This window comes from Argiope bruennichi, chromosome X2, assembly GCF_947563725.1.
Source record: "Argiope bruennichi chromosome X2, qqArgBrue1.1, whole genome shotgun sequence".
Taxonomy (NCBI): domain Eukaryota; kingdom Metazoa; phylum Arthropoda; class Arachnida; order Araneae; family Araneidae; genus Argiope; species Argiope bruennichi.
In genome coordinates this window covers 68248684-68276318 of record NC_079163.1, presented here as the reverse complement: position 1 = coordinate 68276318, position 27635 = coordinate 68248684, and the positions used below count along the sequence as shown (strand labels likewise).

The following is a 27635-nucleotide window of genomic DNA, read 5'->3' as shown; positions in this document are numbered from 1 at the left end:
AAATATCTGAGAGTTCGAAATACACTCAAAAGTACTGTTTCATATGTGTAAAAGAATCTCAGTTGAAACAGTTGCATTTAAAACCCGGTCAGTTTTATTCAATGACAATTTTTTTTAATGTAATAGTTAATCTTTACATTCTGTTATCTTCATCATGCACTTATACGATGAAAGAAAAAACATATAATTAGAAAAATAAAGTAAAAATAAGTTTTTAAGATTGATTTTAATTACAATATATATATTCTGTAATGAAATGTATGTTGAAAATATTTAATTCTTTAATGATAGTATATTTGTTAAAAAATATACTTTGTAATATTAAAAATTCTATAGAATATATACGCAGAATTCCATAATGGCGTTCCAATTAGAATATCATATTTGAATTTCTAGAAAATATGTTCTTGTAGACCGCTTCTCCACAACTGAGGGTAAATTGTTAAAAAATCATAAAAACTCGATTTAGCCTAGCTTGTTGAACCAATACTAAGGATTTATATCCAAACAAACAATAAGAATTTAGTCCAACAGAGTGGCTCTATTTCATTTTTAGAATATCTACCCCAGTGAAAGCCAGGGCGCGACAAGCGGAGGAAAACCATTTACAATTCGCTCTTCTTCCAAGATCTAAGACTTAATTATATACACGATGTCCCAAAAAAGTAGGCAGGCGTTTTTTCCCTTAGACACTAAAATTAGATATAGTTCCCAATGCAAAGCTTCATCAAGGATACCGAAATGTACTAAAACACTGACTTCTGTAGAGGGAGATATTAAAAAGAAAAATAAGTTTTTATGCGACTCCCTATAACAAAAACAGTGTCAATTAGTAAAATATTTGTTTACATTCTTGTATACACATTTAAAGTTTCATGTTTTTATCTGTAAAAGTCGCTGAGATATTAAAGAGCAAATTTACTGAGGAATACCTTTTTTTAATACCTCTAACCAATATATAAACGCGAATTTCTTTGTACATTTCAGGAATAATACACAAATTACGAAAAATTATTAAAATTAGAATCAGAAAATGATAATGCATTTATTGACTATCAATTTTTTTAAAAAAAATTGTCAAGAGATAGATACATTAATTGAAGTGGTAAAAAACTTCTTCAAAATGAACACCTTCGACATCTATACAAATTTGAATTCTTTTAAAAATATTTGTGCATATGTGATCGAATTCATTGCCTGTGACTTAAAAACAGGATTTTTGAATTCTTCGGTAAAGATTTAAACATCTGAGTGCTGGCTGTATATATATCTGGCATACTTTTATGATGATATTTAGGCAAACTTTATCTCCCGAAACTGTAATAACTTCGTTTTGAATTTCTGGTAACATATAAATGAATAAAATTTTGCTACCCAAATTAGATCTTACTAGATAATTATGAAATACAGGATCGTACTACCCAAATTAGATCTTACTAGATAATTATGAAATACAGGATCGTATTTTGCGATTAAATTCAAAAGATGCTGCCAATGGCGGGCCGCCCTCGATACGCTATACTTATGATGCATGCAAAGAGTTATGTTTTCTTGCTCAGCATTCCAATACTTCTCTTTGTATTCTCATATGTTCAATTTCTCTCCAGTTTTTTATTAAATCCATGTTGCAACTGTCGATTAATGAAAGTAAACAACATGAAGCATGTTTAGCAAATGTCTTTGAAGTTATGATGATTGGATGATATAATACTAGACAAATATTTATACTATAACAATTTTTCTGTATTAAATAAATTTGCATTTCTGAAATAAATGTTTTCTTATAAATTTGTAACCAGCTTCTCTAAATTTAAAAATAATCATATGTCATCAAACTTTGTAGACATAAATGTGAAATTTTGTGAGCGTATAAATAAATGTAAAGGAAACATTTTAATATTGTAGCTTTTACACCATAAGGGATGTGTATTTTTTTTTTTTTTTTTACTTTTTACTATCAACCTACAAAGACGACAAACGTTTTCATACAATTGCTCATTTTATTTTATGAATTTTTGTAAGTAGAAATATATATCTAAGTGTAATATTTAAGAAAGTAAAAGCTAATTCCCATTTTGGGATACCTTGTATATATTGCACTGCATTTCAAATTAAAGATTAAAGGAGTAAAAGTTTTTCAGATTAAAAGGGTAAATGTTTTTTTTAAATAACTCTATATTAATTAGAGGGTTACATTCGCTGCTCGTTCTGCCCACCAACCTCCACTAATCACATAATGATTCTTTTGGGATCACCTCGCTTCGCTCTTTCGTCATAGAGTTAAGAATTGATACTAGTAGAAAGAAATTATAAATGGATACATTACTAAAAGTAAATTTAAATTATTTTGAATTGCATGAACTGCTAAAATTAATTTGTCATCAGTTTCTAAAAATTAATCATCAGTTTCTAAAATTAATAATTTCTGGTAGTAGAGAGTTATACAGAGTGATCGATAAATTCCTTTTAAGCCATCTAAATTCAAAACGGTGTCTCAAATAGCCAGATAAAATAACGTTTATTCATAATAAAGAGACTATGCCGAATTTATTGAGACAAGTTACAGCGTCCCTAAAGATAAAATAAGAAAGTTAAAAATTAACTCAAAAAATAAAGGTGATCGAACAAAAAGTCCAATAAAAAAACATGCGCTATATCATAATAAAAGCACAAAAAAGAAATTTCGTGGAATTATCTGTAAAATTGAAAAAAATATTTGCGATTAAAATTATTAAATTTCTGTGGCTTGAAAAAAGAGTTCTTTCTAAAATCTAATGCCAGAAAAACTTAAACTCCTTTTATAAACTAAATGCTTAACTCGAAAAAAACTTTATAATACCGAAGAATAAATTTTCATTTTTAAGATGCACCCTTTTCATAAAAAGTTCATAATTTTAATCACAAATATCTCCATTAACTTTACTGATGATTCCATGCAATTTCCCCCTGCTTTTTTATTATGGTATAGGGTACGATTTTTTAATTGAACTTCTGAGTCGATCTCTTTTACTCTTATTATTTATTTTTTGTAACTTCCTTATTTAAGTAATAGGGGCGCTGTAACTTGTCTCAATAAATTCAGCATAGTCACTTTATTATAGATAAACATTACCTCCCTAGCTATACGCCGTTTGGAATTTAAGAGGTTTAAACTAACTTTACACATCACTCTGCATATGTAAATTTTAGAAAGAAAAAATATATTACTCAAAGTTGTTTAAAATTCAAAACTATTTACACTAATCTGAAATCAGTCATTTAAAACGTCTTCAAGAGGTGTGTTGGCGCTTAGTTTTCAAAGAAGCCTAGTTGATGGTTAGCATATCTTTCTATATTTCGGACGAATACAACTAATTTTCAAAAGCAGTCTTTTTTTTTTTTTTAATCATGGATTTAGTTTAGTTTGGTTATATAAACGTCCAGTTTTAAAGCAACACTAGGACTATTTTGGGCCGGACCTTGTAATTTTGAATCGTGTCCAGATGACGAGAACGACACGCAAGTTGGCTTTTTCCTTTTAAAATCTTTTTTCTTTTAAAATCATGCAGAACTCTAATGTAATGTTTGCTAAATTATAAGAATGAAAAATGATCCCATATTATATATATATATATCCACCGCTTGCGTAATTCGTTAGTACACAACTGCCGAAGTACTTGGATTATCTTTGTTTTTATTCCAAAAATACTCGGCATAAAAAGAAGTAACAAGTTTTGAAAGGACTAAAATTTGCTGATAATTTCAGAACTAACGTTTATCTGTGAGACTCCAAAAACGTCACTCGGGTAACTTAAACACTGTCTCTAAATGGTATACAAGTAAAATGGTAACTTTTAATTATATTCAGAAAGACTTCCAAAAACTAAAACGCAACAGTGTGAAAGTTTTAAGCTACTTTTTTTTCCCCCTAAAGAATTATCTACATTCAAAGACTATTGCCAAGTTTACATGAAAATTCACTAGCATCTTATATGATAAACAGTTTTGACTGCAATTGGTCTCTGAAAAAATTTTAATAAATAACTTCTTGAGGTCGGCGCATTATCTAAATCTTTCTGAACAAGTGAAGACTGTGATATCAAATAGAGCAAACGATTTTAATTATTTTCAAAAAATAAATACCTATTTAAATAAATCATTACAAAAATCGTCAAATCAACGAAATTTAACCTGCCGTTTTATTAGTGATATCCATTTTTACTATAATTCGTTCCGTTAAATTTTTGGGAATTTCTACATTTTCCTCAAATGATAGAAACATAAATAACTGATGTACGTATTTTTTAACTCGTATATAGAAAATCATCTTACTAAACAGTGAAAATGATAGTAAGGAGTAAAAGGCATTTCTTCTTATTATGTCTTCCATACACGATATAAAAATAATAGATCTTAATGGTAATTTCCGTTTTAAAACTAAAAAATTAGCGAACATTCACTAAATGACTTTTTTCTGGATGAAAAAAAAAAAAAACTTTTCTGAAGAACAGTAATTTCTAAGAGTTGTGCTTTCATATCCATTCTACCCTAGTTTTTGAAGATTGCTATGCTTTCTTTTAACAATTTCATAAGCCGTGAGAAGAATGTTTACTACCAAATTAATAAATTTTTAATACCCTTGGCGAGCGGTACCTTAATAATTTTACCAATTCTTAGTAGAGCAGGTAAATTTAAACAACACCAAAATATACCAAATATTGTGGTTTTAATAATCAACTTACAGTACACTCCCGAGTATCCGGTTCGCGACTATCCAGTTTTCGTACTATCCGGCCTAGTTTTTCAAAAACTATAAACTGTAAGTTTAGACTCTTACCTTAGGATTACTTTTTCATATCTGTATATCATTTATCAATGAAAAATAAAATCAGTTTGAATCAATTTTCTTAAGAATTAGGCCTGAGATTTAAATTAAATGCAAGAAACAAACAAAAAATTACGTTACGAATTACAGAATTTAGATTAAAATGTGAACAGTTTATATCCTCGAAATTACTTTTTTCTCTAATAAATTCTTGAAACACGCAATGTAGTATATAAACATATATAAACTATCAGTTTAGAGCCTTCTGTTTTAGTTCGACACGTTATTGGCAATGGCTTCTATGATTCACCAGGCAGAGGCCACGTTCACATTCTGCGTGGCTTGAGGTAAATGGAGGGCTTAGTACTCAATAACAAATGAGAAAATACTTCTTATAACAGTGAGTTTTGGGTATAAAAACTTTGTCTTCTGGTACTGGTGGACAAAGAAATGAGTTCATAGAACTATCCGCCTTTTTTGTTATCCGATCTGCCCTTCCCCACTTTAGACCGGATATTCGGGAGTGTACTGTAATTATTAGTATCCCTTTAATAATTAATATATAATGGTAATATATCAATACCTAATGCAGCAATAAATCAAAGACTTAGATATTTTAAACCATAAATATATTGATTCAAACTTCTGAATTTGATTCTTTTATGCTGATTTAATAATTAACTATCAGTTAAGCAAACTAATTATCAAATCAAATAGATTTTATGTAAATAAATCGATATCAGAAACAATCTTTTATAGAAAAAAAAGAATCTCAAAAACAAATCATTATAGAGTATAAAAAAATGATAGATCTCGAAAGCAAATCATTATTGATTTGAAATAATGAAAGGTTGAATACACAGCTAGCAAAATCAAGAGAAGGGTGAAAGGTTTCCTTTCCTGCTCCTAAATGTTGTTGAAATCTTTAACCTGTTAACTGGGAAATTAAATTAAAATCAACTCTTTTCGCATTGAAATATTTCGTCATACCCGGTTAACAGGTTAAAAATATTTTTCACTTTAAACTCCCTCCTCTTACTAAAGTTATTAATACTCTGCAATTCTAGCAATGCAATTTCCTTAGGAACTCGGATACTAAAAGCGCTCATTCTTTTCTCATTAACAGATGAAAATATTTTCCATTTTCAACATAAAAAGAAATTACATGGAATTCAAGCAATTTACTATCAATTAAATTTAATCCCATTTCCTAAAAAAAAAAAAATATTCAGAGAATATGGATTTTACAATGAAGAATTGTTGTTAAACTCTCTGTGCAGGTATTTCAGTGGTGTTAAACTTACAAACGCATAAGAAAGAACTACATCTTACAATGAGAGGGCTTCAAATTGAGATGTCCTGCTAATATAAATGCAAGACCAAAAGAAAGGAAGATTATTTATAATAGGAAAAATAAAGTTAATCAAAAACTATCACTAAAATAGAAAAATATTTTTAATCTCTAGGAAAACTGCCACTATCAGCTTTTCAGATTTACACAAGTGGAACAGTATTAAAAATATAGGCCAAAATATTAAATTTATATGGGAATATGTAGAAATAATCCCAATGAAAAAAAGTCTGGAGACTTACGTCTGTTGCGACTGTGGTCAGTGGTGGTGCTTAATGAAGAAATTCCAACTCTCGGTGCCTTTAGATATTTTTTATTAACAATAACAACAGAGTTTAAAGCTCAGGGTAAATTCCATTACCGCTCGGGTCCGTGGCTGCCACGCAAGTCCCCGTTCACGGGGGTGGATGTTTACAAACAGGAAGTAAATAACAGGCGGGAGCGCCATCTATGTACAATCCGCAACAACGTCAAACGCAAAAAAACAGGATGAATGAGAATTGCTTCATTCAAGTCCATGAAATCTTCAACGAAAACGATCATTTGATCGTTTTAGATGTGACACGAGTGACCACGGAAGTTGAATAAATACTGTTACTCTCTCACAAATCATTATTTTGCATCTTCTGTATTTTTAATGTAATAATTTTAACAAAAAAATCATATTCAAAGTTTCACAACAATAAATATAGAAATTGATGAATGTTGAGAAAATGTATGCCTTTATCTATAAATGGGCAAAGTGGGCAGTGTTTGCTTAAATTTGAAAGGATTTGGATCCTACATCGGCGCGAGTTTCATTTTTCAATTTGAAATATTAAAATAAAAATATTGAAACATAAAACTTTTCCATATGAGAGAGATTTTCCCAAAGAGAAAGTGTCTAAAGGACATAAGAAAGATTGTTCTACAATCTAAAATTTTTCTTTCATGTAATCAAAAATTATTCAAGATATTCATTTTATTTCAATGACTAATACTTGAAAATTAATTTTACAAAAGTATTTCAATGTATTTAATTATTAAATTGTCAAGAATTATTGCAAAGAAGAAGCTAACTATTTTAAAACTATAGCTAGGAAAAATTAACTTCCAAGGCATGAACAATGTTTTTTTTCTCTCTCTTTCTTTCTTTCTTTCTTTGAAAAGGATAAGTAACATTTTGAAGTTAAAAGATTTCTATCGTTCCTTCCGAAGCTTGCGAATCGTATATAAGTTGGTACCATTATCGTAGTTATCAACTCTATTGATTAACGTTGCAGGCTTCGTGATGTTGAAATTTCTGATGAGCTATAATAATAAATAGCTGCGCTTAGTGCTTCTATAACAAGTCGACATAAATTCTGATGGTCTCTCGATATGTAGTAAGCACCAAAATATCTTAAGTGATGCAAAGTTCGGTTTGAGAACTGAATTCATCCCTGAAGATTGTTTAGGCATCAAAATTATTTTCCCTACAGAAATTCATGTCAAACGCATTCATCCATTTATAATAATTCATTTAAACTTTAAAAAGCACTTTGTGTACAACTTTTTTTTACACGAAATTAACAGAAATCTATCCTAAAAGACCAAACATAAGTATAGGAATGCCAAATACAAAAAACTTAGTGTTATTTAATTTGATTTAACATGTATGCCGGAGGGTATGTGCTTGACGGAGAGTTTGATGGTTTTTTGGGGGAAAAAAGACGGATTTTTCTCTTGTTACCATCTATATAGCACTCTAAAATAGGAAGAGGACATGTTAATTTGTCAAATTCTGTTGAGACTGTCTTACCTTGTTTGATCTCAGTGAAACTTTTCCTCCACACCGCGCACAACACCGGACATTACAGTAGTTGCAAACATGACCAATGCCATCAGCGAACTTGGTCTTCAAGCAGATCTGGCAAGTAGCATCGAGCTCGATTCCTTTCCTTCGTTGCTCTTCATTCCGCATCCGAATCGCAGACTCTAAGATTCTCACCTCATCTTGCTTTTTTCTAGAAAACAAAAGAGCGATGAAAGGAATTAATATGACTCTGCATTTCATATGAGGGTTTTACTTTAGTAAATGGATATCAAGAGACAGTTGTTTCACAAAAAATTCTTCTTAACATAGATCTTAATATGAAAGCCTAACTGAATAGTTTCAATCCACCAAATATTTGCTACATTAAAGAAGCTAGCTTCACTCCTACTCTTTCTTGAGCTTTATAGATTAAGCTGCATTGGCAAATTGAATTGCTTCGCCATCTTTCTAAAAAACTTTAGAATTGCGAACATGTTTCTTTACTGCACTATAAAATTATGGTACCTTATTTCGCTTCCTGCACTTATTTGCTTCGAAAACCTGATCAACATCAGGAAACATATTTTTAAATTTAGATTTTCAGTCATAAATGATGCAATTTGGTTGATAAAGATTTGCCTTTAAAAACAAAAAGTTGGGAACCAAAGCAAAGTGAAATCTTATTTATTTATTTACTTAAAGAAAATGAGCAGAAAAAAAATAATTACAGCATTGTATCAAACAGACAAATAATTAAAGTTATAATCTCTAGAAACATGGAAGGGCAGATGGAGAATTTTAAATCTTAAAAACATTATCACGTAAACCAGAAAATTTTTATAAAATATATTACCTACGTAAATAAATTCAATTGCTTCTAAAAATTCTGATTTATTCAATAAAATAAAATGAATTCAGCTAGGTATATCAATAATAATTTACAGCATAAAACAAAAATATTTTCGGAATTTTACATCAGGAATTTCAAAAAGAAATTATGCATATAAGATGAAAAATAGAATACTATTGTAAAATAAATATCGCTTGAATTTAGTTTATACTTATTTACAAAATTTTAAATTCAGTTTTGTAGTAAAGATCCCAAATCAGATGACAGAATTCAAGTTTTGAGTTGACATTATTGAAATACAGAAACTTGCCCACTAAAAAAAATGTTAGTTTGACATTTGAGAAATCCTGATCAATAATACGCTTTTGAGACTATCATCAATACGCTATGAGAAAACATATCTTACGTTGAGTAACTGAATTTCAAGGAAATAAGATTATTGATCCGATGAAGGTTAAAATTTACGAGTAGAATTATGATTGCTTCACTTATCAATATTCAGAAATAATTTGAATATAATACTCAGAAGTATTAAACATAATATTTAGAAATATTGAATATAATGTTCAAAAGTAATTTTTTTCTTGTATCATTGAAAAAATTATCAATGCAATTTCGAAAAAGAGCGGCATTAAAATTGTTAAAGATTCATAAAATTAAAAAATTCCCCCATGACTGGATTGAAATAACTATCATAAATAAATTATCATTTACAGGTAAATAAAAATTATTACTCAAAAAATATTTTCATAAAAGCCAAACTCTTGAAATAATCAAACATTTATCATACATATCATTAATAAAATCAGATTGAAGATATATTACACAAAAAAGCATTTTTTTTCTGATATTCCAAAATGATTGAGGTTCAATTCAGGATCGGTCTTACTTGGATCTAGAAAGTGTGAGAAATATTTTTAAGAGCAATAATTACTGTGACACGACATTTATATGAATTAGATGCCGATCAACTGTCTCCTCTAAAAGTGAGAAATCGAATAAATCCGAAGAATCAACATCTTGACAGTTTAATAAATAATTTAATTTTCCTTTGCTCTGGAATTAAAAACTATAATAACAGATTTTTTTTTTTCAAGTCGAGTGCATTTTATAAGACACAGAGCATCATTTATTTATACTTGTGTGTATTTTAGAAGATTTAAAGTTGTGTGGATAATTAACACCAGGATATTATTTCATGACAAATTTGATCATTTCTCAATTTACCAAAAAAAACCGTAGAAACAAGGTAGGCCATATTGGTGCATCCAATAACTGTTTCAGCATAATAAGGCGCTACAATGTTAAATTTTGTTTTATGTCCATAGCAGAAAAAGATATCCAAATTAAAAAAAATTCGAAAGTTTTAGTTACTTCTTTTATTATAGTTTTAATATTTAGTTTTGACAAAACTCTTTTCTACATTGTATTTAACTCGCAGTTTTGAAGCTCAAATTCTTTCTTGCATCATTAATAAAAAAAATTTAAAAAATCTGGAATTACTTTTCTTAATCAGGTTTCTCCTAAACGATTGTAATTTGATTTACATTCTGCCGGTATACTTAAGTTGCAATATTCCGCATGAGGTTTCTTCTCAGCGCTTAACCAAACCTAAGCTTTCGAAAAGTTGTTGGTATCAACATTTGAACAAATCTACTTTCATCACAAATATCCTTTAAAAATTTGGGGGAATTCTTGTCATCCCTAAAATCATTCGAGTTCAGATACCTCAGACCGCAGGAGTTTATCCTTCAAAGACAAAAAAAAAAAAAAAAAAAAAAAAAAAAAACTTCCCTCCCCTCCCCCCTCAGAAAATTGAAATAACAGCTCGTGTTTTTAACGAGTTCATTACCCCGTTAACTCATGGATATTAAGTAAATGTATCTTTGGGCATCATTTTAGATTTCTCAGAAAACCCCAGAACTGTTTTGGGTGAGTATGTCTAACAAATAAAACACGCGTCAAAAGTATTCAATCAATCAGACGTAGCAAATAAGAAGAGAAAATTTGATATCCAAGTGTCACGGGCGAGCGCCATACTTTCATTGAATGGGCGTTTGGGGCCTTTACATTATTGATAAATAATCATCACTGAATTACGGGATAGGAACAATCAGTATTCCAAATTTATGAGAATTTAAGAAAAAAAAAACTATTGAGCATGGATTAAATATGGAAAACAGGTCTAAAATTATCAATTGTTAGAAATAGATTTACGATTGTTTATAAATTGTTTAAGAAAAACTCTCTCTGTGCTGAATTTTGTGTGTGAAAATATTGAACAAATTATTATAACAAATAAATATAAATAAATGAATTATTTTTCGAATAATAGAGAAAAAACACATAGCTATAATATTCAATGTGCTTCTTCAATAAAAAAAATCCTGGAATGAAAAAAATTCCAATAAGTTCTGCCAAAAATAAGCACGTACTGAAAAAGCTTCTTTCCCTACAGCACGGAAATAAAATGTACAAATAAAGAGATGATTCATATTTATTTTTTTTTACTTTTATCTCTAACACAAATAAGTTTATTTGGGCAAAGTATATTGAAAATAATCGCTTTATATTTTCAAAGAGTAGGATTGTTTTTTTTTATCCTATTATAATAGAACAGACCGATTCTGTTGTAAAATGTAATATTTTTTTAAATGCCACTTGTTCAACTTGCTTCTAAAATATTTGAATGATATATTAGAAAGAAGAGTAATTCCATGAGAAAGATAACAACAGAGGTGAAGTTTATCTGATTATTCCACAAGAGAGCTGACTTTTACTAATAAAAAAATGTTATTAACTTTGAATCTATCACGAGTTTTCTTTTAATTAAAATATTTGAAAACAAAAAGGTTATCACCACTTACTAAATGACATATGGTGATTAATCTTTGGATGAAATTTATATTTTCTTACAAAAAGATGTTTAACTTAATTGATTTCATTATTACTAACTCTATAATCGTTTAAAGAAGACCAAATCTCGACAATCATGTATTAAGAAGAGTGTGTTGCTTTAATTGTTTCCATAAATATTAATAGTTTTAAACATATCAAGAAGTGCATAAAATCTGTTGCAAATTTCACTTTTAAAATCTGGCTAGAGTTTATTCATGCTATACAATATAACAAAATCATAGCTTCATATAAAGAAATCATTAGGTTAAACCAGCATCTTAGATTATCCCATTTCAATTATTCTTAGAACTTACGGTTCAATAAGTTGATGAATCAAGAAAATCATATAACAAGAGTGTGTGTGTGTGTGTGTGTGTGTGTGTGTGTGTGTGTGTGTGTGTGTGTGTGTGTGTGTGTGTGTGTGTGTGTGTGTGTGTGTGTGTGTGTGTGTGTGTGTGTGTGTGTGTGTGTGTGTGTTTTCATCACAATTAATCAATTTAGAAACGTATTTGGGAAAAAATATTAAGGTCAGCAAACATTCATAAAGACTACTGCTCAATTAATTTTTTTCACACTTGAAATCAACTTGCCAAATTAATGAAAGTCAGTTCTATTGACTCTTTAGTTGTCCACAGTATTATTTGAAATAAAGAGCAATATTGTAGAAAGTGATTCTCGAGTTACATAAAAAATGAGTAAATAGAAAGAATTCTTTAAAAAACTTCAACTGCTTTTTTATATTGTGAATAGCATCAAAATTCTGTTAAAAATAATTTTCAATAACTAAATATAAGAGTTTTTTTTTTAAAGTATGGAAAAACTGCATTTCTCATTTCACTCGAAAATAAAATAGCAAGTTCCATATTCTTTATGAAGTCAGATTTTATATACGTAAACATATATTTTCCGAAAACATAATTGTACATAGCACAGAATTTGATTGCACTATAATAATAAATATATTCAATTCATAGATACTGAATAAATTCTGACACTCTAAATGCTATATTTTCTGACAGTCACAATTTTCTGTTGGCGCTTGAGTCGCTATTATTTCATGATGTGCATGATTGAACAATAAAAACACTGAATTGTATGTAACCATACAAGCAATACCACTGCCGGGATATTCATTCTTCTGGGGGCTCCACAAATGAGCAATGGCATCTATTTTGCCATTCCGAAGATAATGCCAATATATCTTTGGAATGTTGGAACTATGAGATGAAAACAATAAACTAGCTTTCTATATGCATCGTCTTCTTTCCAACAATCCTCGCATCCGTAAACGGAGGCTAAACAAAAGGTCTCATTTCAGGAATCACTTTTTTGGTATCTTTAGTAGGAATGGCTTGTTTGCTTTCTTCTTCACAGAGTTTTGCGTCGCTGTGAATTAAATTTATCATCTTAAACAGTCGAATTTCAACTGCAAAATTACCATCTATTTAATATTCCAGATCCATAAGCTTGTTCATTTTCCCAAAAAGATTTCTTAACATTATGCAAAATGATAATGGAATTTCTCATGTAAAATTTTTATGTTATTGAATTCATCAAAAACTAAACATTCAATTAAAATTTTATAATATCATTCAAAATTTCCTTGTGAACATTGAAAAAGAAAGCTTTTTTTACTGATTCGCCTTTAGTCATTAAAATCTATGTTGAACGATTAACAGCAACGTTTCTATTCTTTCACTTTACTCACTGAATCACAAAGTAATTCCAAAAAGGGATGCGAATACTTTGCAGCTAAGGTTTAGTGATATCAGTTTAGTTTAGTTATATTAACGTCCCGTTTTTTAAAGCAACACTAGGGCTATTTTGGGACAGACTTCGAATTCTGATCCGCGGTCAGATGACGAGGACGACACCTGAGCTGGCACCCCTTCTACAGACTTCCACACCACACCAGTGGGAGGACGTTTGGCCACGACGGATTTAACTTGCACCAGACCTTCTTACACGGAAAAAGTTCTTCGATAGAATAAAGTCTCGAACCTGAAACTCTCCGGTTCCGCAGCCAAGAGACCTTAAAACCATGCCATCGACACCTTCACTTGCAGCTAAGGAAATGATTGAAAGTGAGTTATAATTGGACATAACATCTATTGTCTTTCGATTACGGGAGTTTACAAGTCCAAAATATTCTTTTCAAGCAAAGATACTGAGGTGGGTGAGGATTTCTTTTCCAAAATCAAAATCTTTTTTAAAACCACCCATGAGGTTTCATACCAAACCTCGTCATCCAACACGGAATGAAGGGAAGTAAAAACTATCAACTGAATGAAGGGGGACTGAAGCTGCCATTATTTACGCCTATGATATAGAGAAATAGTTTACTCCATATCATATGTTCTTCCCGTAAGGGAAAAGATTTGAGTTCGCTTTATTTGTAAAGTTTAAGTTTCTATTAAATAGTAATGGATATATCCGGCATTGCTCGGAATTTAAGTACTTTCAAATACTATTCTTTTCAATGCAAAAGCTAATATTGTATAAATTATTATAACAATTATAATCCTTTTTAATATACTACACCACTTGATTGATTGACTGTCCTTGAGCCTTGGTCAAGCCTGAAAATCAGTTGTTTTAAGAACCATTGAATTACTTCTTTAAAGTAATAGAAGAAAAAAATTCCAAAAGTTATGAAACAAATCTTTCAAAAGTTAGAGCTAGAATCGATCAAAATCTTACTATATTTCAAAATCGCCAGCATTAAATTTTAAAAGAATGAAGAAAAACTGAAGAAAAAATTGCACAGAAAGGAATTTAGTAAAAATTTAAATTTTGAATTGTATGATGATATTAAAATATTTCCTGTAAAATTATTTCTCCGAAAGGATTGCAGGGAAACGGAAAATTTTCAATTAATTTCAAATTAATTGAATATTTAATTAGCTTTTGCACTTTGAAAAATTGGGGGATATTTTTCTCTTTTACTAAAGAATAGGTGTGCAAAGTTTTGTTGAAAGCGACCCACTCGTTTGGGAGGAGTTGTGGAACATACATATATAGTACATATTTGTAATGATTTTTAATTAGTCGACATAATAAAGATAATTTTCTAGTCATTCTATCTCTGTATTCATTGTAACTTTAACTTCTGAATTGTGTGGGCTATTGTATTTCTCAAAGAAACAAAACGCTGTGTCGACAAATTTCTTTCAAAAGCTACATGAATTCAAAATATATTCTCACGCTCTCTTTTTACTGCTTTCTGTCTTTTTACCGTGCAAGTCATGGTTTTGGCAAACAAATCTTGACAAAAGATTACAATTGGGTCTATTTCTTTGAAATTATGAAGAATAAAAAAAAGTGTTAAAGAACTTTACAAATTTGGTTCAAATCAAATTTACAAAAAGCTTCCAGGATTATCATCTACGTGATTAAAAAAACTCTTCCAAATGTTGACTCCATTGATAACCACAATCACCAGTCAATTTTCATTGTGCTTTGATCCTTCCTTGATATCTTCCTAAAGATTGAAATTCTTTTCACAATTTTCTGCAGGCAGTAAAATTCTTCTACCTTAAAAATGGCCACTCCTTATCTCACTTCTGCTGTTCTATAGATAGTTCATAAAAGTGCATAAATATCAAGGTAAAATGTGCGTGTTCCATCAAATTTATTCGATTAAAAAGGGATATATATTTTCTTCAACCTTCTTTAACGTGTTGTGCCTCAATGACAAATATTTTTTTCGAAATTCAAATCCCACAGGTATTTTTAAAGAAAGAAACATTCTATAAAAAATTTTTACTAAATTATCAAGATAAAGTGAAAAAAATGAAAAATTTGTCTTAGCATCTTCTGTTATCTTATGTTCCGCCTTAACAATACCATTAGCAAAGTGCAACTGCTTAGAGATATCAAGATTAATTTGGTAATGTTTTAGAAATATTTGAACTCATATTATTTGATACACTGAATATTGAAATTTATATTTACGAAATTTATTGATTTAAACATTTTGATATATAAAAAAAACTGAAATAGTATTTTTTACTTTCAATTTTTTTTTTTAATACTAAGGCATTTTATGTAGAAAAATTGAAATTTATTTCATTGAATTTTATTTGACTTGCATAGTTGTAATTGCATGGTATTTTAACATTTTGAAATCTAGTGCAAGATATATTTTAAATTTTATTGTTATTAAGATGTTTTGCTATATTAAATAGAACTTCTCTTATAATACTGGTAAAATAATTTCAAGTTTTTAAGTTCTGAAAAATTGCTGTTTTGGAGATACAATTTCCATAAACAAATATTTGGTATTATTATCGCGAAGTGTTACATGTTTGAAAAACATCCTTAAAATGTTGCGTTAATTTTGCATTCAAATTTACAAAATTAGTTCAAAAAAAGAATTACTGTTTTTAAAAATTTCCCTAAATATCATCTGGTTTAAAAAATTAGTTTAGTGCAAAATGTTAAGTTATAGATGTAGTTAGAGCATGGAAATTTGTTTTATTTATTTTTAAAAATGTAATTGTTTACTTTAAGGATCAATCACAACCTAAATTTCTAGAAAAAAGGGTTATATTGTTTATTTGCTAAGAAAAAAGAAAATTCCATAATTTTCAACTTTTCCATACCTCTAAGGATCAAATTTGCCTTCAACTAAAAAAGGTATGAGGTATTGGTGTTGACTTACAAAAAAGAAAAAGTTTATTATAAGGTGACAGGCACAATGTGGGTTAACTCATTAAAAAATCTAAAATACCCATGTCTGTAAGCGATAATATCCCACTGCATTATTCTTTCGATAGAAGAAATGTTTCACAAATATCAATTTAGCATTTTGTTCTACATTGCCATGCTACAACTATTACAAAAATAAACAAAAAAATTTTCAATTAAATTTGAAAAAATTTACAAATATTTTCTATTTAATGTAACGACATTCACTTTTCAACCGAATTCTCAAAATAGCCTCTTGTAAAATAATACTTCATTTTATTAGACAATTATTATTATTTGAAAAATAAATTTTTTTCTAAAAGTGTGTTTTTATTGCTATATTATTCTTTGTGTTACTTATTCTATTACATTGGAACGTTTGTAAATTTACAGTTATTTTGTTGTGTTTTTGCTAATTTAATAATTGTTTCAAACCATAAAAAATTAAAATTTAAATTTGTTTAAACTTATTTACTAAACTACTCTATTTTCACAGAATCTTAAGATAGCAAGGGATCAACTGTTATACGAGGCTTGTGGAGGGAGATGGGAACTGTAATAATTTCTAATTATTCCAAGTTCAAATTTTTCTAATCGCTCGCACTCCGACTTCACTGCAACTTTAACTTCTAAGTAGTTTTAATTTAGTTTTAGTTACATTAGCGTCCCGTTTTAAAGCAACCTTAGGGCTATTTTGGGACTGACCTCGTAATTTTGAACCTTCGTCAGTTGACGAGTACGACAACTGAGCTGGCACCCTCTCTCCAAACTTCCACACTACACCAGCGGTATGACACAACAACGTACTCGCTATAGCTTGGACAACGAATTCTTAACAAAAGATAAACATTGGACTATTTGCTTGAAATTATGAAGAATAAAAAGTATTAAAGAACAACAAACCATGCGTTACATACATACATACATAGCCACTATGATTTTGATTTATACTAAAATGCAATGCGATAAAATAGGAGCTTGTTAAGGAAAGTAGGTTTCATAATTATTATGAATAACAATATATTCGAAGAGACGATTTCTGAGAAGCAGAACTTTTATTTATGAGTATTTGAATCTGACAAATGGAAAAAAGTCCACAAAACTGAAAATTTGCCCATATTAATCAATTTCAATATGTTATAACTTTTAGGAATATTCTGATGTGAACAGCGGCTCTCAAAATTGAGTATACATGATTCCTACTCATTATTAAAGGCATAATGCTGCTCCATTAAATTATTTTTTAAGCTTAAGAGCTGAAATAATAATAAAAATCTTATTAATTAAGCCTTTTGCATTCATTCATTGTGTTTCTATTATTTTGCCTACTACCTAAGGGTACCACTTTTAAATTATGCACAAAAAATATTTCATTAAACTCAGATCGTTGAAGGAACTTTTAAATTTTTCTTGCTCTTAGCAGTTGCTGGTTCCTAGGAAAAATTGCTTAGTTACTTAAATTATAAGAGAAAAATATTTCTATTTTTTTACAGCTGAGTACTAACTTCGTAATATTTATAAATTGTAGAAAAATAATAGAGAGAATAACAGAATAATTTCGCACTTAAAGACATTATTTCAAATCCTCTTTCCAGCAGCCCCATATAGCCACGGGAAAAAAAAGCTGCCATCAAGCTTTATTCTGCTGTCGATCATCTATATACAGAGTGTTTCTCAACTTCATATACAAACTTTGAGGGGAAGTAGAAAATATCAATAGGAATCAGAATTATAGAGGATTCTAAATGGATAGGTGGAGGAGTAAGAGAGCTCTCGAGGTCAGCAGCGAGTGTTTTTCATTTTAGCCAACGACTGAGTGAGATGAACATTAATCGTTTCACTAACGCCCCATTAGCCTATATTCACTTCGTTTATGGAGTAGCTTATAGAAATGGATATTAGCTAGATTGGAATTCACCTAATAGATATTTGCCACATTGAAAATCTTGGCTTCCGACCAGTACTTCCCATATTCCACTTTGTTTACTAATGAAGCGTCCTTTACACGTGAGAGGGCCATTAATACTTACAACACATAAATATAGAACGTAGATAACCCACACAGAACTAGACCAGATGCCGAATAACACCGGGCGAGAATCGTGTCTGATTGTTTTATCGGCCCATACATCTTAACACCTGGAATGAACTCTCACACGTATCTAATTTTTCTTGAGGAGGTCCTTCGGAATTGCTGACTTCAGAAGTTCCACCCTGAATGTGGATTCAACTCGATTGGGCTCCAGATCATTAAGGAATTTCCGCACATGACCATCTGGATATTACATTTGAAAGTAAAAGGATTGTGCATGATGATTCCGTCGCTTCTCCGCCAAGATCACCTGATTTACCTGTCTCTTGATTATTTTTTCTTTTGTAGAGCGTCTTGAATGCCATTGACTACGAAGTGCCAGTATATTCTGAAATGGACCTTGCTGTAAGAAAGCCATCACTGCTGCTACGATCCGCGAAACGTTCGGTATTTTTGAAAATGTTCGTCTATCTATGTAGTGTAGGTGTCAATAGTGCATGAAAGGGCGGAATTTCGGACACTAACTATTTTTTGTGTAATAAATCACTCAATATTGCTTTCCATAATGTGTCCTTTCTTTATCTATGTGATGTCTACTTTTCTTTATATCTACGTGATTCTGATTTCTATTGATGATTTCTACCTCCTCTCCAAGTTTGTTCATTGGAATTCAGAAATACCCTGCATTAGAGCTTTTATGTTTAAATAGAACAAAATGAATAAAAAAAAATCGGTATTTATCAACATAAAATATAAATGAAATATCATTCGTAAAAAAATAGTTACAAATCATAATACATTTAAAGGTAATTTATCAAAAACATAATATAACAGATATATGCTTAATTCTTGCATTCGTTCTTAAAAGTTAAAAATTTTTTTAAAGGAAATGAGAACAGCATTGTGTTGCAATTAAATAGAATTATTTGATAAATCCCGATGTTTCATTGAGATTACATAAAAAAATTAACCGAATATTTTTTGCCAAAATGTTATTTATTACCTCTTGTCTTCCTTTTAAATATCGAATCTTAAAAAATGTAATATCATACAAATGTATTTCATTCGAAATTTTGTAATATAATAATATAAATTTTTTTTATGAAGAGTATTTCTTGCAAAACTTTATTTTCCAAGAAGCTTATTCATTTCGACTCACAAGAAAATTGAAATTTGTTGTTTAAAAACTTTTTTGATCCGTTTCTGCTTTTCATTTAAATATAAAGTAAAAAAAAAAGTAATTTTATGCTGACAAAAATGGTGGTAAACTGAAATATTAACCAATACTTCGGGGATTAATAAGATTATTTGAAATTTTTCGGGTTTTTTTTGCACGTATAGGAAATAAAGTAAAATAATTCGCATAGAAAAAAGTAGTAATAAATGCATTATCTACTAATGTTTTGAAGCCGGAATGTTTTTTTTTATTGCATTTATGATTGTGTACAATATTATAATAATTACAATTACAACAGATTAGTTTTATGAAATTTCAGACTTTTGTAAGAAATATTGACCACACTAACAAGAATCAATAAATTTAAACAAATACAAATGGCCCTTTTCTTGCAACAAAATATGGAGTTCGTTATGCATTAATTATGAAGAGAAAGGATTTGGCCAGGATGTTTGTAAAATTAAATAGTTACAACGCTACAAAGTATTTTTTAGTAAATAAAATTATCTTTCTTCTATAAGTTCTTATATTCTGTAAGTGACATTAAATGAGCAGATGAGTAAAAATTCTAGCCTACCATAAGGACAGAGACTCTCCTTTGCATTTAAAAGTAGCAACTATTAATTAAATATTAAAAAAAATGGAAAGTTTTTTTGAACGTTTATATTTTTTGCCGCTGACGAAATTTATATTATATATATATATTCTTACATTACTACAACGTGGAAAATGATATTTAACTCAAGAAATGCATAACCATTAAGCCTTTAAATGCTAAATAAAATGCTGTAAACATTTTGAAATTTGTGAATACGCCTCTAAATGCATGGTTTTAGAAGCAGTGTAGAAAACTAAATGGAATGAAAAAACTACTTACAGGAATTAGCTGAAGTTTTGCATACTTCTTTAAAATGGCCTTGTACTTCAATTTATTCTCATATTTATGTATATTGCTATTTAAAAATTTTAAACATTAATTTTGAAAATTTTCCGCATATTAAAAATTACTTTTTAATGATAAAAATGTGTAGAATACTTAATATTTTCCTAACAAAAAGAGTTTAGGTCAGTAACTATATTAGTTTTTAAGATACGAATAAAACTACAAAATTAATTAATAACTTTCTAATGAACATTAGAAAGTCAAAATTTTGTTAGTTCACAATTTCGAAAGGAATATATTAAAGAAAATTCGTTTCCGAGAAGAATTAGTTTGTGTTGCTTTTGGAAATGTTGAAGTTTTTTATCATTTCAACATAAAAATTATAATGTATTATATATATATATATATATATATATATATATATACAATGAATGATGGCAAAATAAAGACGAAAGCTTAATTATAACCAGCTTTTCTCTATAAAGTAATCATAGAAAAGAATCTGATAATTTCCCTCCATAGCCTTTATTTATTTTAGTTATACGAAAATTTCTAGGTTAATCACTCACATTTCCATTTTTTTTGAGACATTTTTTTTTTAATTATACAAAATTTGACTACTATAGAAATATTCGTAAAAATAAGCGATTATCCCATATCTAAACAAATTCAAAGGATATAGAAAATACATAAACATTTAATTTTATAACATCAATTCGTATCGAATACTTTGAAAGGCAGCGAAACATTTTCTTCATTTTTAATCATTATATTCTCCATGGTGGATACAAATTAAAATATTTTTTTTTATTCGCCCGGCTTTAAAAAGGGTTATTATTTTCTCTTATAACTACAAAAATCTGTTATTATAAATGAGCGACATTGTTTATTAAAATATTTTTTTTCATTTATTCAACTTTCAAGCATTTTATTTTCTACCCTTATATTTTAAAATTTGATTCCTTATAGTTATGTAAATAGTTATAAAAAATTGTTTTCATTTTTTTTTAATAATTTAGCTACAGAATTTTTTTTTTTTAAGTCCCTCGTTTTAAAGTCAAGCGAAGATGCATATACATGGCTTTATAATAAATTTTACAAATAAAGCAAATGACATTTCATTTTTATGAGTTAAAAAATTACACACTGACCGTGACAAAATGAAGATCTGGATTGACGTGTATACACGTCCAATACACTTAACTGTTTAAACAAAATTGATTATGAAAAAAAAAAATTAGTGGGTGTTTTTTTTTTGTTGTTGTTGTTGTTGTTTTTTTTTTTTTTTTATTTTAAATGTCATAAGTTTGCCATGAATGTTAGATTTTCTTCAGAACCAAAAATTGTTTATAATATGTACAATTGCAAATATGACAACAAAAAAATTGCTTAGTATATGTACATCTTACAACTTGCGACATTAGCACAATCATCAGTCGTCTAATTTTTATAAGACTTAGTAAGTAAATTTCCAGCATTTTTTGGAAGAAATCTTGTATATTAATATTTTATAAGAAAACTGTTATGGAATCGTAATGGCCTGCTTCGTTTATTAACACGTTTGCGAACAGTACAATGAAAAAAATAAAACAAATCACATTTCGATAAAGTGAATAGTAATTTTAAAAATAACTAAGGTTGTTCAGATTGCAACGCATAATAATGGAATTCATAAATTTGAATATTATAACATGATAACATTTTGCATCACAATGGAAATGAATGCTTTAACTCTGATGGAACATTTCAAGTCAATGGAATTTTTTTATAATGGCTAAAAACTAGCAAGAATATGAAGCTGAGAAACATGCATATTAAAGTTGGAAACAATTGCTGACACCATTTGACTCATGACTAGGATTCACAGCTAATATTTAATTCGGAGGCCCTGCACTCTCTATAGTAATTGGAAAATAGTAGAGAAGGCGTAACCTAATTAGATAGCAGGTGCGCATCGCAGATGTGAGTCGTGGCTGAAAACGTGTTAAAGTACATTCATGAAACACACCAGAAAAAAGCACTGTATCATCAAAAATCGAGATTTTCATGAATCCCCATGTTTCAGACCTTAAGGTATGAGGAAAACACATTTGATGGCATTATGTCTGTCTGTGTCTGAACAAGATAATTCAAAAACGCTTTGAGCTAGACAGATGAAATTTAGTACATTGACTTAACACTAAATTTATAAATTTCTATCCAATTTTCAATGAAATCCATTCAAAGAAAGCCCGTTCGCTGTCCCAGTGCAAGTGAACATGATAACTAGGAAACATAAACAGCTAGGTACAGAAATTTTGGTATATTGGTTTAACATCTAAAATGTAGATTCATATCAAATTTGGAACTAAATCCATCTAGAGATGGACCATTTGTTGGTCTGGGCTTTCGCATGCATGTAAAAGCAATAACTTAAAAGCGCAATGACTTAAATAAATGAAATTTAATACACGATCTAGGGATTAGAATTGTAGTTCTATGTCTATTCTTGGTTTCAATCGATTGGACAAAAAAAGCATCTAAAATATATATTCAATTTTCTGGTAACCGGAAGCCATTGATTCATCTCTCTCAAAATAATTGCTAAAGTTCACAAGTTAGATTACACAAAATACCAGTCTTTCGTAACAATTTTTCACCAACGACATGGAATTATACACAAGTACCTGTTTTCCTTAATGTATTACGAATCATACTACTCTCATACGAGGTACCGTAGAAATAAAAATCTGAATTCTCGCAGCCTCTCCCAAGGTCAGTCATTTTATGCTCAGGGAACGGATGAATAACACCTTTATTACAGGGTATGCGAGAAATTTTTTAGGAGACCATTCCCTCTGTTTATATTTTAGAAAACTTATCTTTGTACAGCCTGACGTCTTGAATACACAGATTTTTCTTCACTTTCAGATCAATCTAACTATTCAAAAAAAAAAAAAAAAAAAAAATTGAAAGCACTGAGAAAAAAATTTATTTCCATAATTTTTGACATACCAACCTCCAGGTAACAAATTGAAATAAAATCTATGTGAAATAGCAACTGGTGCAAACAACATGGTAAACTTGCTTTACGTTTTGAAGTTATTCAAAAGCAGACTCTCGCTTCCTTTGAGAATAAGTAATGGAGGTGTGGTTACATTAGCCACATCCTCATTCGACATCTTTCCGAAGGGTTCATTGGACCATTCTGGTCATATAACTGTGCACAGCACCTGAGTCCATTTCCGATCCTATCATTAGTATCCCATGCATTAAAGCAAAATGTTTGGGAATATCTCTCCTTATAGCTCAAGGAGAGATCATCCCACTTAAATTGATTCATTTAATTCATTTTATGGGTTAAATATTAGTATTCTATTTTGAAGTTTTTTTAAGACGTTCATTGGTTTTCATTGGTTTACATATGAGGTGAATCTTCTACATTACATCAGTATACAGACGTGCTACTCGGTCAACACATTAAGATTTTAAGTGTTTTCCATCTGACTTAAACTAAAAATGTTGGCGAGAAAATATATCAGTATATAGCCACTGATGTCTTTGTCCCATTTTTTCTTTTTAAATTTATCGTTATTATTATTTACACGTAAGTTTAAAGAATGAAAAACAATTACTCAATTGTTATTTTTCTTTCATGAAAAACTTAGATTCAAACATGTTCATTTCAATAAATATCTGAAAATAGTTTGTAAGAATTGTATTTTTTTTTTTCATTGTAGGTGGTTTATTTTAAAAGAATTGAAAAACAAGGAAGTGCTGATCAGTTCTATTAAGCAATTAAACTATACATACAAAATAATTTTTAAAATTCTGAATACCGCAAACTTCATTTCGATATTTTTTTAATCCATTACTTACGCGCATTTTAAAACATTTGAAGAAAGATTCAAAGGATAATTCTTGTGATTTGCGAATCTCAAAGCAACGGATTTCCATTATGATGAAGAGAAATTGATTAATGTTCATCTTACCAAAGAAGTTTAAGGAGATTTTTTTTACCAATGTTATATTTTCATTAAATAATTTGCATTCACAATAAACAGTAGCATTTCTAATGTAATATTCGATTAAAAAAATTATTTTCATAACATAATTGGTGGCTTAATAGAATTCTGATTTTGTGAACACCATTTCTCTCCTAATAGATGGCGAGTTCCTCCTACAAAAATTAAGATTGTAATTGAGATAAGAAAAATTTTCTTATCTTCCGCAATCATTAAAAAAATATATAATTTTCTTCAACATTCTCATTGAATTCACATTTTATGCTACTGTTTTACTAACAAGAAATTATCCTAAAGACGATATTTCCTCACTTAATTTTAACAAAAACTCTGCTATTTTCAAACTCTTTGGCAGTTATCATAGTAATCTTTATCATCATTCATATTTTTATAGATCATCCATATGAATCATATTATTCCATTTTTCGCCATCAGACTTTCCAGTACTGCCACCCAGAGATTTTATTTCGAATTTTATGGAATGATAACTTAACATTAAACCTACATTTACATAAAATATTTTAATACATAAAATCCTTTCAGAGTCTATCACATTTTTTTAAATAAAATGAGAGAAACAATCGTACCAGACGATATCTTAAAAATCGCTAGGCTTAAAATAAAAGAGAAATTTAAAAATGTAGTGATAGAGTAATCTAAAGTCTTAACACAGCCTTAAAAAAATTTCCTTATTTTAAAATCGTTTGGGTTGGGTTAAATTTTTAAAAAAAATTAATACCAATTAAAGAGAAAATGGTATCGTTAAAAAAGTAAATTTTGAGCTTTAAGAGGTTGTAAAAATATTTTTTTCTGAAATTATTTCCGTTGTTACTGTGGAAAATAGGTAAAATTTTGGTTAATTTCTAATTAAGTGAATTCTTAATTAATTATTGTTCTTTGAAAAATTGACAGTATTATTTATCTTGTCACAAACAATAAGTGTTCAAAATTTGGTTAAATTCGGTCTAGTTGTTTAAGAGTCGATGCGGAATATATTTACATAGCTACAATGACTTTTACTTATATTAAGATTAATAATGCAATGCGCGCCAACTTAATGCTTACAAACTTTTAGGAGAGCCCCCTGATGAGTCAGAAACTCACAGCAAAGCTAAATCAAAAATGACGTATGCTAGTAGTATATACAGAAAACGAAAGAACATCACTGAAGTGAATATGTAGCTTATTAATGCCACAAAAAAAAAGGTTAATTTCATAAATATTTCAGAGGAAGTGTTGAATTATTTTTCACAAGCATTTTCGACGGCGCATAGAAGTCCAAATAACTTGTGAGATCTTGAACACGTCAAGAACGTTCCTTTGTAACTAGAATAATGCGTGAGCTCTTCTCTCTGTCAACTAGTGAGTCATACACAAAGGACTTTATATACCTCTACAAGAAGAAGTGAAAGCGTGATAGGTGCGGTGATCAAGAGAACATATGTGGTGGATCACTACACTTAATTCACCCTTGGCTAAAAAGTAGAGTCTAAATTATTATGAAAGTGACAGTTGTTACAGATGGAAATACACTGACATTCGCATCGCCACCGAAGCGTGTCCACCGTCCAATAAGGTGATAACATTTTGTTCAGGGAGATTAAGTAGTTTGCTTTCGTTAGGCAACAGATACGGTGCGATGAGATAATTCTCTATAATAAAAACCCAGATATTTACCATAAAACATCTTTGTACTACACTGTTTCATGTCTCGCAAGGGTCCTTCACCATCCAAACATGGTCGTTATGATGATTGAAAATTATCTCCCTTATGATGTAGGGCTAATTTATTACCATTCAAAGGGTGGAAAAGACAGATCTAGAGCCATTTTGCAGATACCATTCTGCAAAACGCTCAGAATTTCCTCTCATCTGCAATATTATCCGCTGTGTCTGGTAAACATCATCGAACCAGCATTGCTGTGTGATTTCAACTCATCTAGGTATACCTCCTGTAAGAAGCTTACAAACCTTTCCTCGTTACTGGGTATTATAAACAAAAAACAAATGCATAATATAAAATCTATTTAAAAAAAAATTTCATCTTAAAATTCAATATCAAAAGAAAAATAAATGTACGTACTGAGTTTTTGTGGAAAATTAAATACTTAAGACGCAGGATTAAGAGATAATTTATGCTGTTGAGAATAAAAAAAATTTCCTGCGTCATAATTTTATTAGTGAAATGCTGCGTTAATCAAATGAAAAAGTGAGTGTTCTATCTTAATATAAACAAAAGTCATTGTGGCTATATATGAATGTATGTATGTTCCATATCGGCTCTCAAACAACTGAGCTAATTTTAACCAAATTTTACTCACTTATTCTTTAAGACAAGATAAAGAATACTGATAACTTTTCAAAAGTTAATTTAATATTCAGCTAATTAGATATTAATATTTTTTTTGCAGTAACTTCGGAGTAAATAATCTTATAAGAATTATTATTTTATCATCTTACAATTGAAAAGTTTGCAATTTCAGTGATATCAGTTTCATTTCTGCACAATATTTTTTTATTGTTATTAATTTTTAAAAAAAATTAAAGGCATTAAAATTAATGATAATTTTGAATTACATACTTTACCACTATTTTTTTTATTTTTATTTTTACTTAATATATATCTTTTTACCAAATTTTCGTATGTTTCAAAACAGTAATTTAAAAATGCCTAAAAGAAGCATAAGCCCATCACTTGAACGGATGCAAAAAAAAAGTTAATATTTTGCAAGCAAATGAAACAGATGTTCGAACGACAGTAATTACTTCAGGTTAAGAGAAATAAACTAACATCTTTCCTTTTTCTCTACGGAAACTTCGGAGGAAATTATTTCAATAAGAACTTACATCATACTAAAATTCAGAATTACAAATTTTACCTATTCAATGAAACCAATTTCATTCTTGTTTAATTTTTTTCTTTTAATTGTTATTCATTCTTTAGAAAACATGATTTTGCAACGACTAAACTGAACTTCCATTTGTTACATTGACTTGGGAAATGCTTCTGTGATCCAGAAAAGTCTTTTAAAAAAAGTTTGTATCTTTCTATTTCATTTTCCCCATACTTCGAAATATAAATCATTTAACATGTAACAATGCCGATGATTTTGAAATAAGAAAATTTATAGATATTCCTTTGCTGAGTAATGTTAAAATTAATGCGAGTGTAT

At 29.2% G+C, this 27635-nt stretch overlaps 1 protein-coding gene across 5 annotated transcripts in view; it reads right to left on the bottom strand.

Moving 5' to 3' along the window:
• LOC129960763 (regulating synaptic membrane exocytosis protein 2-like) overlaps window positions 1–27635 on the bottom strand; it is a 234420-nt gene that overhangs the window by 137860 nt on the left and 68925 nt on the right. For 4 of the 5 annotated variants that reach the window (XM_056074376.1, XM_056074378.1, XM_056074377.1 and 1 more), the window contains exon 2: window positions 7936–8140. In XM_056074376.1, the coding sequence (XP_055930351.1) occupies window positions 7936–8140 (205 nt within the window). Of the gene's footprint in view, window positions 1–6397; window positions 6477–7935; window positions 8141–27635 lie in introns of those variants that run through there. The other variant, XM_056074379.1, reaches the window with a different exon arrangement.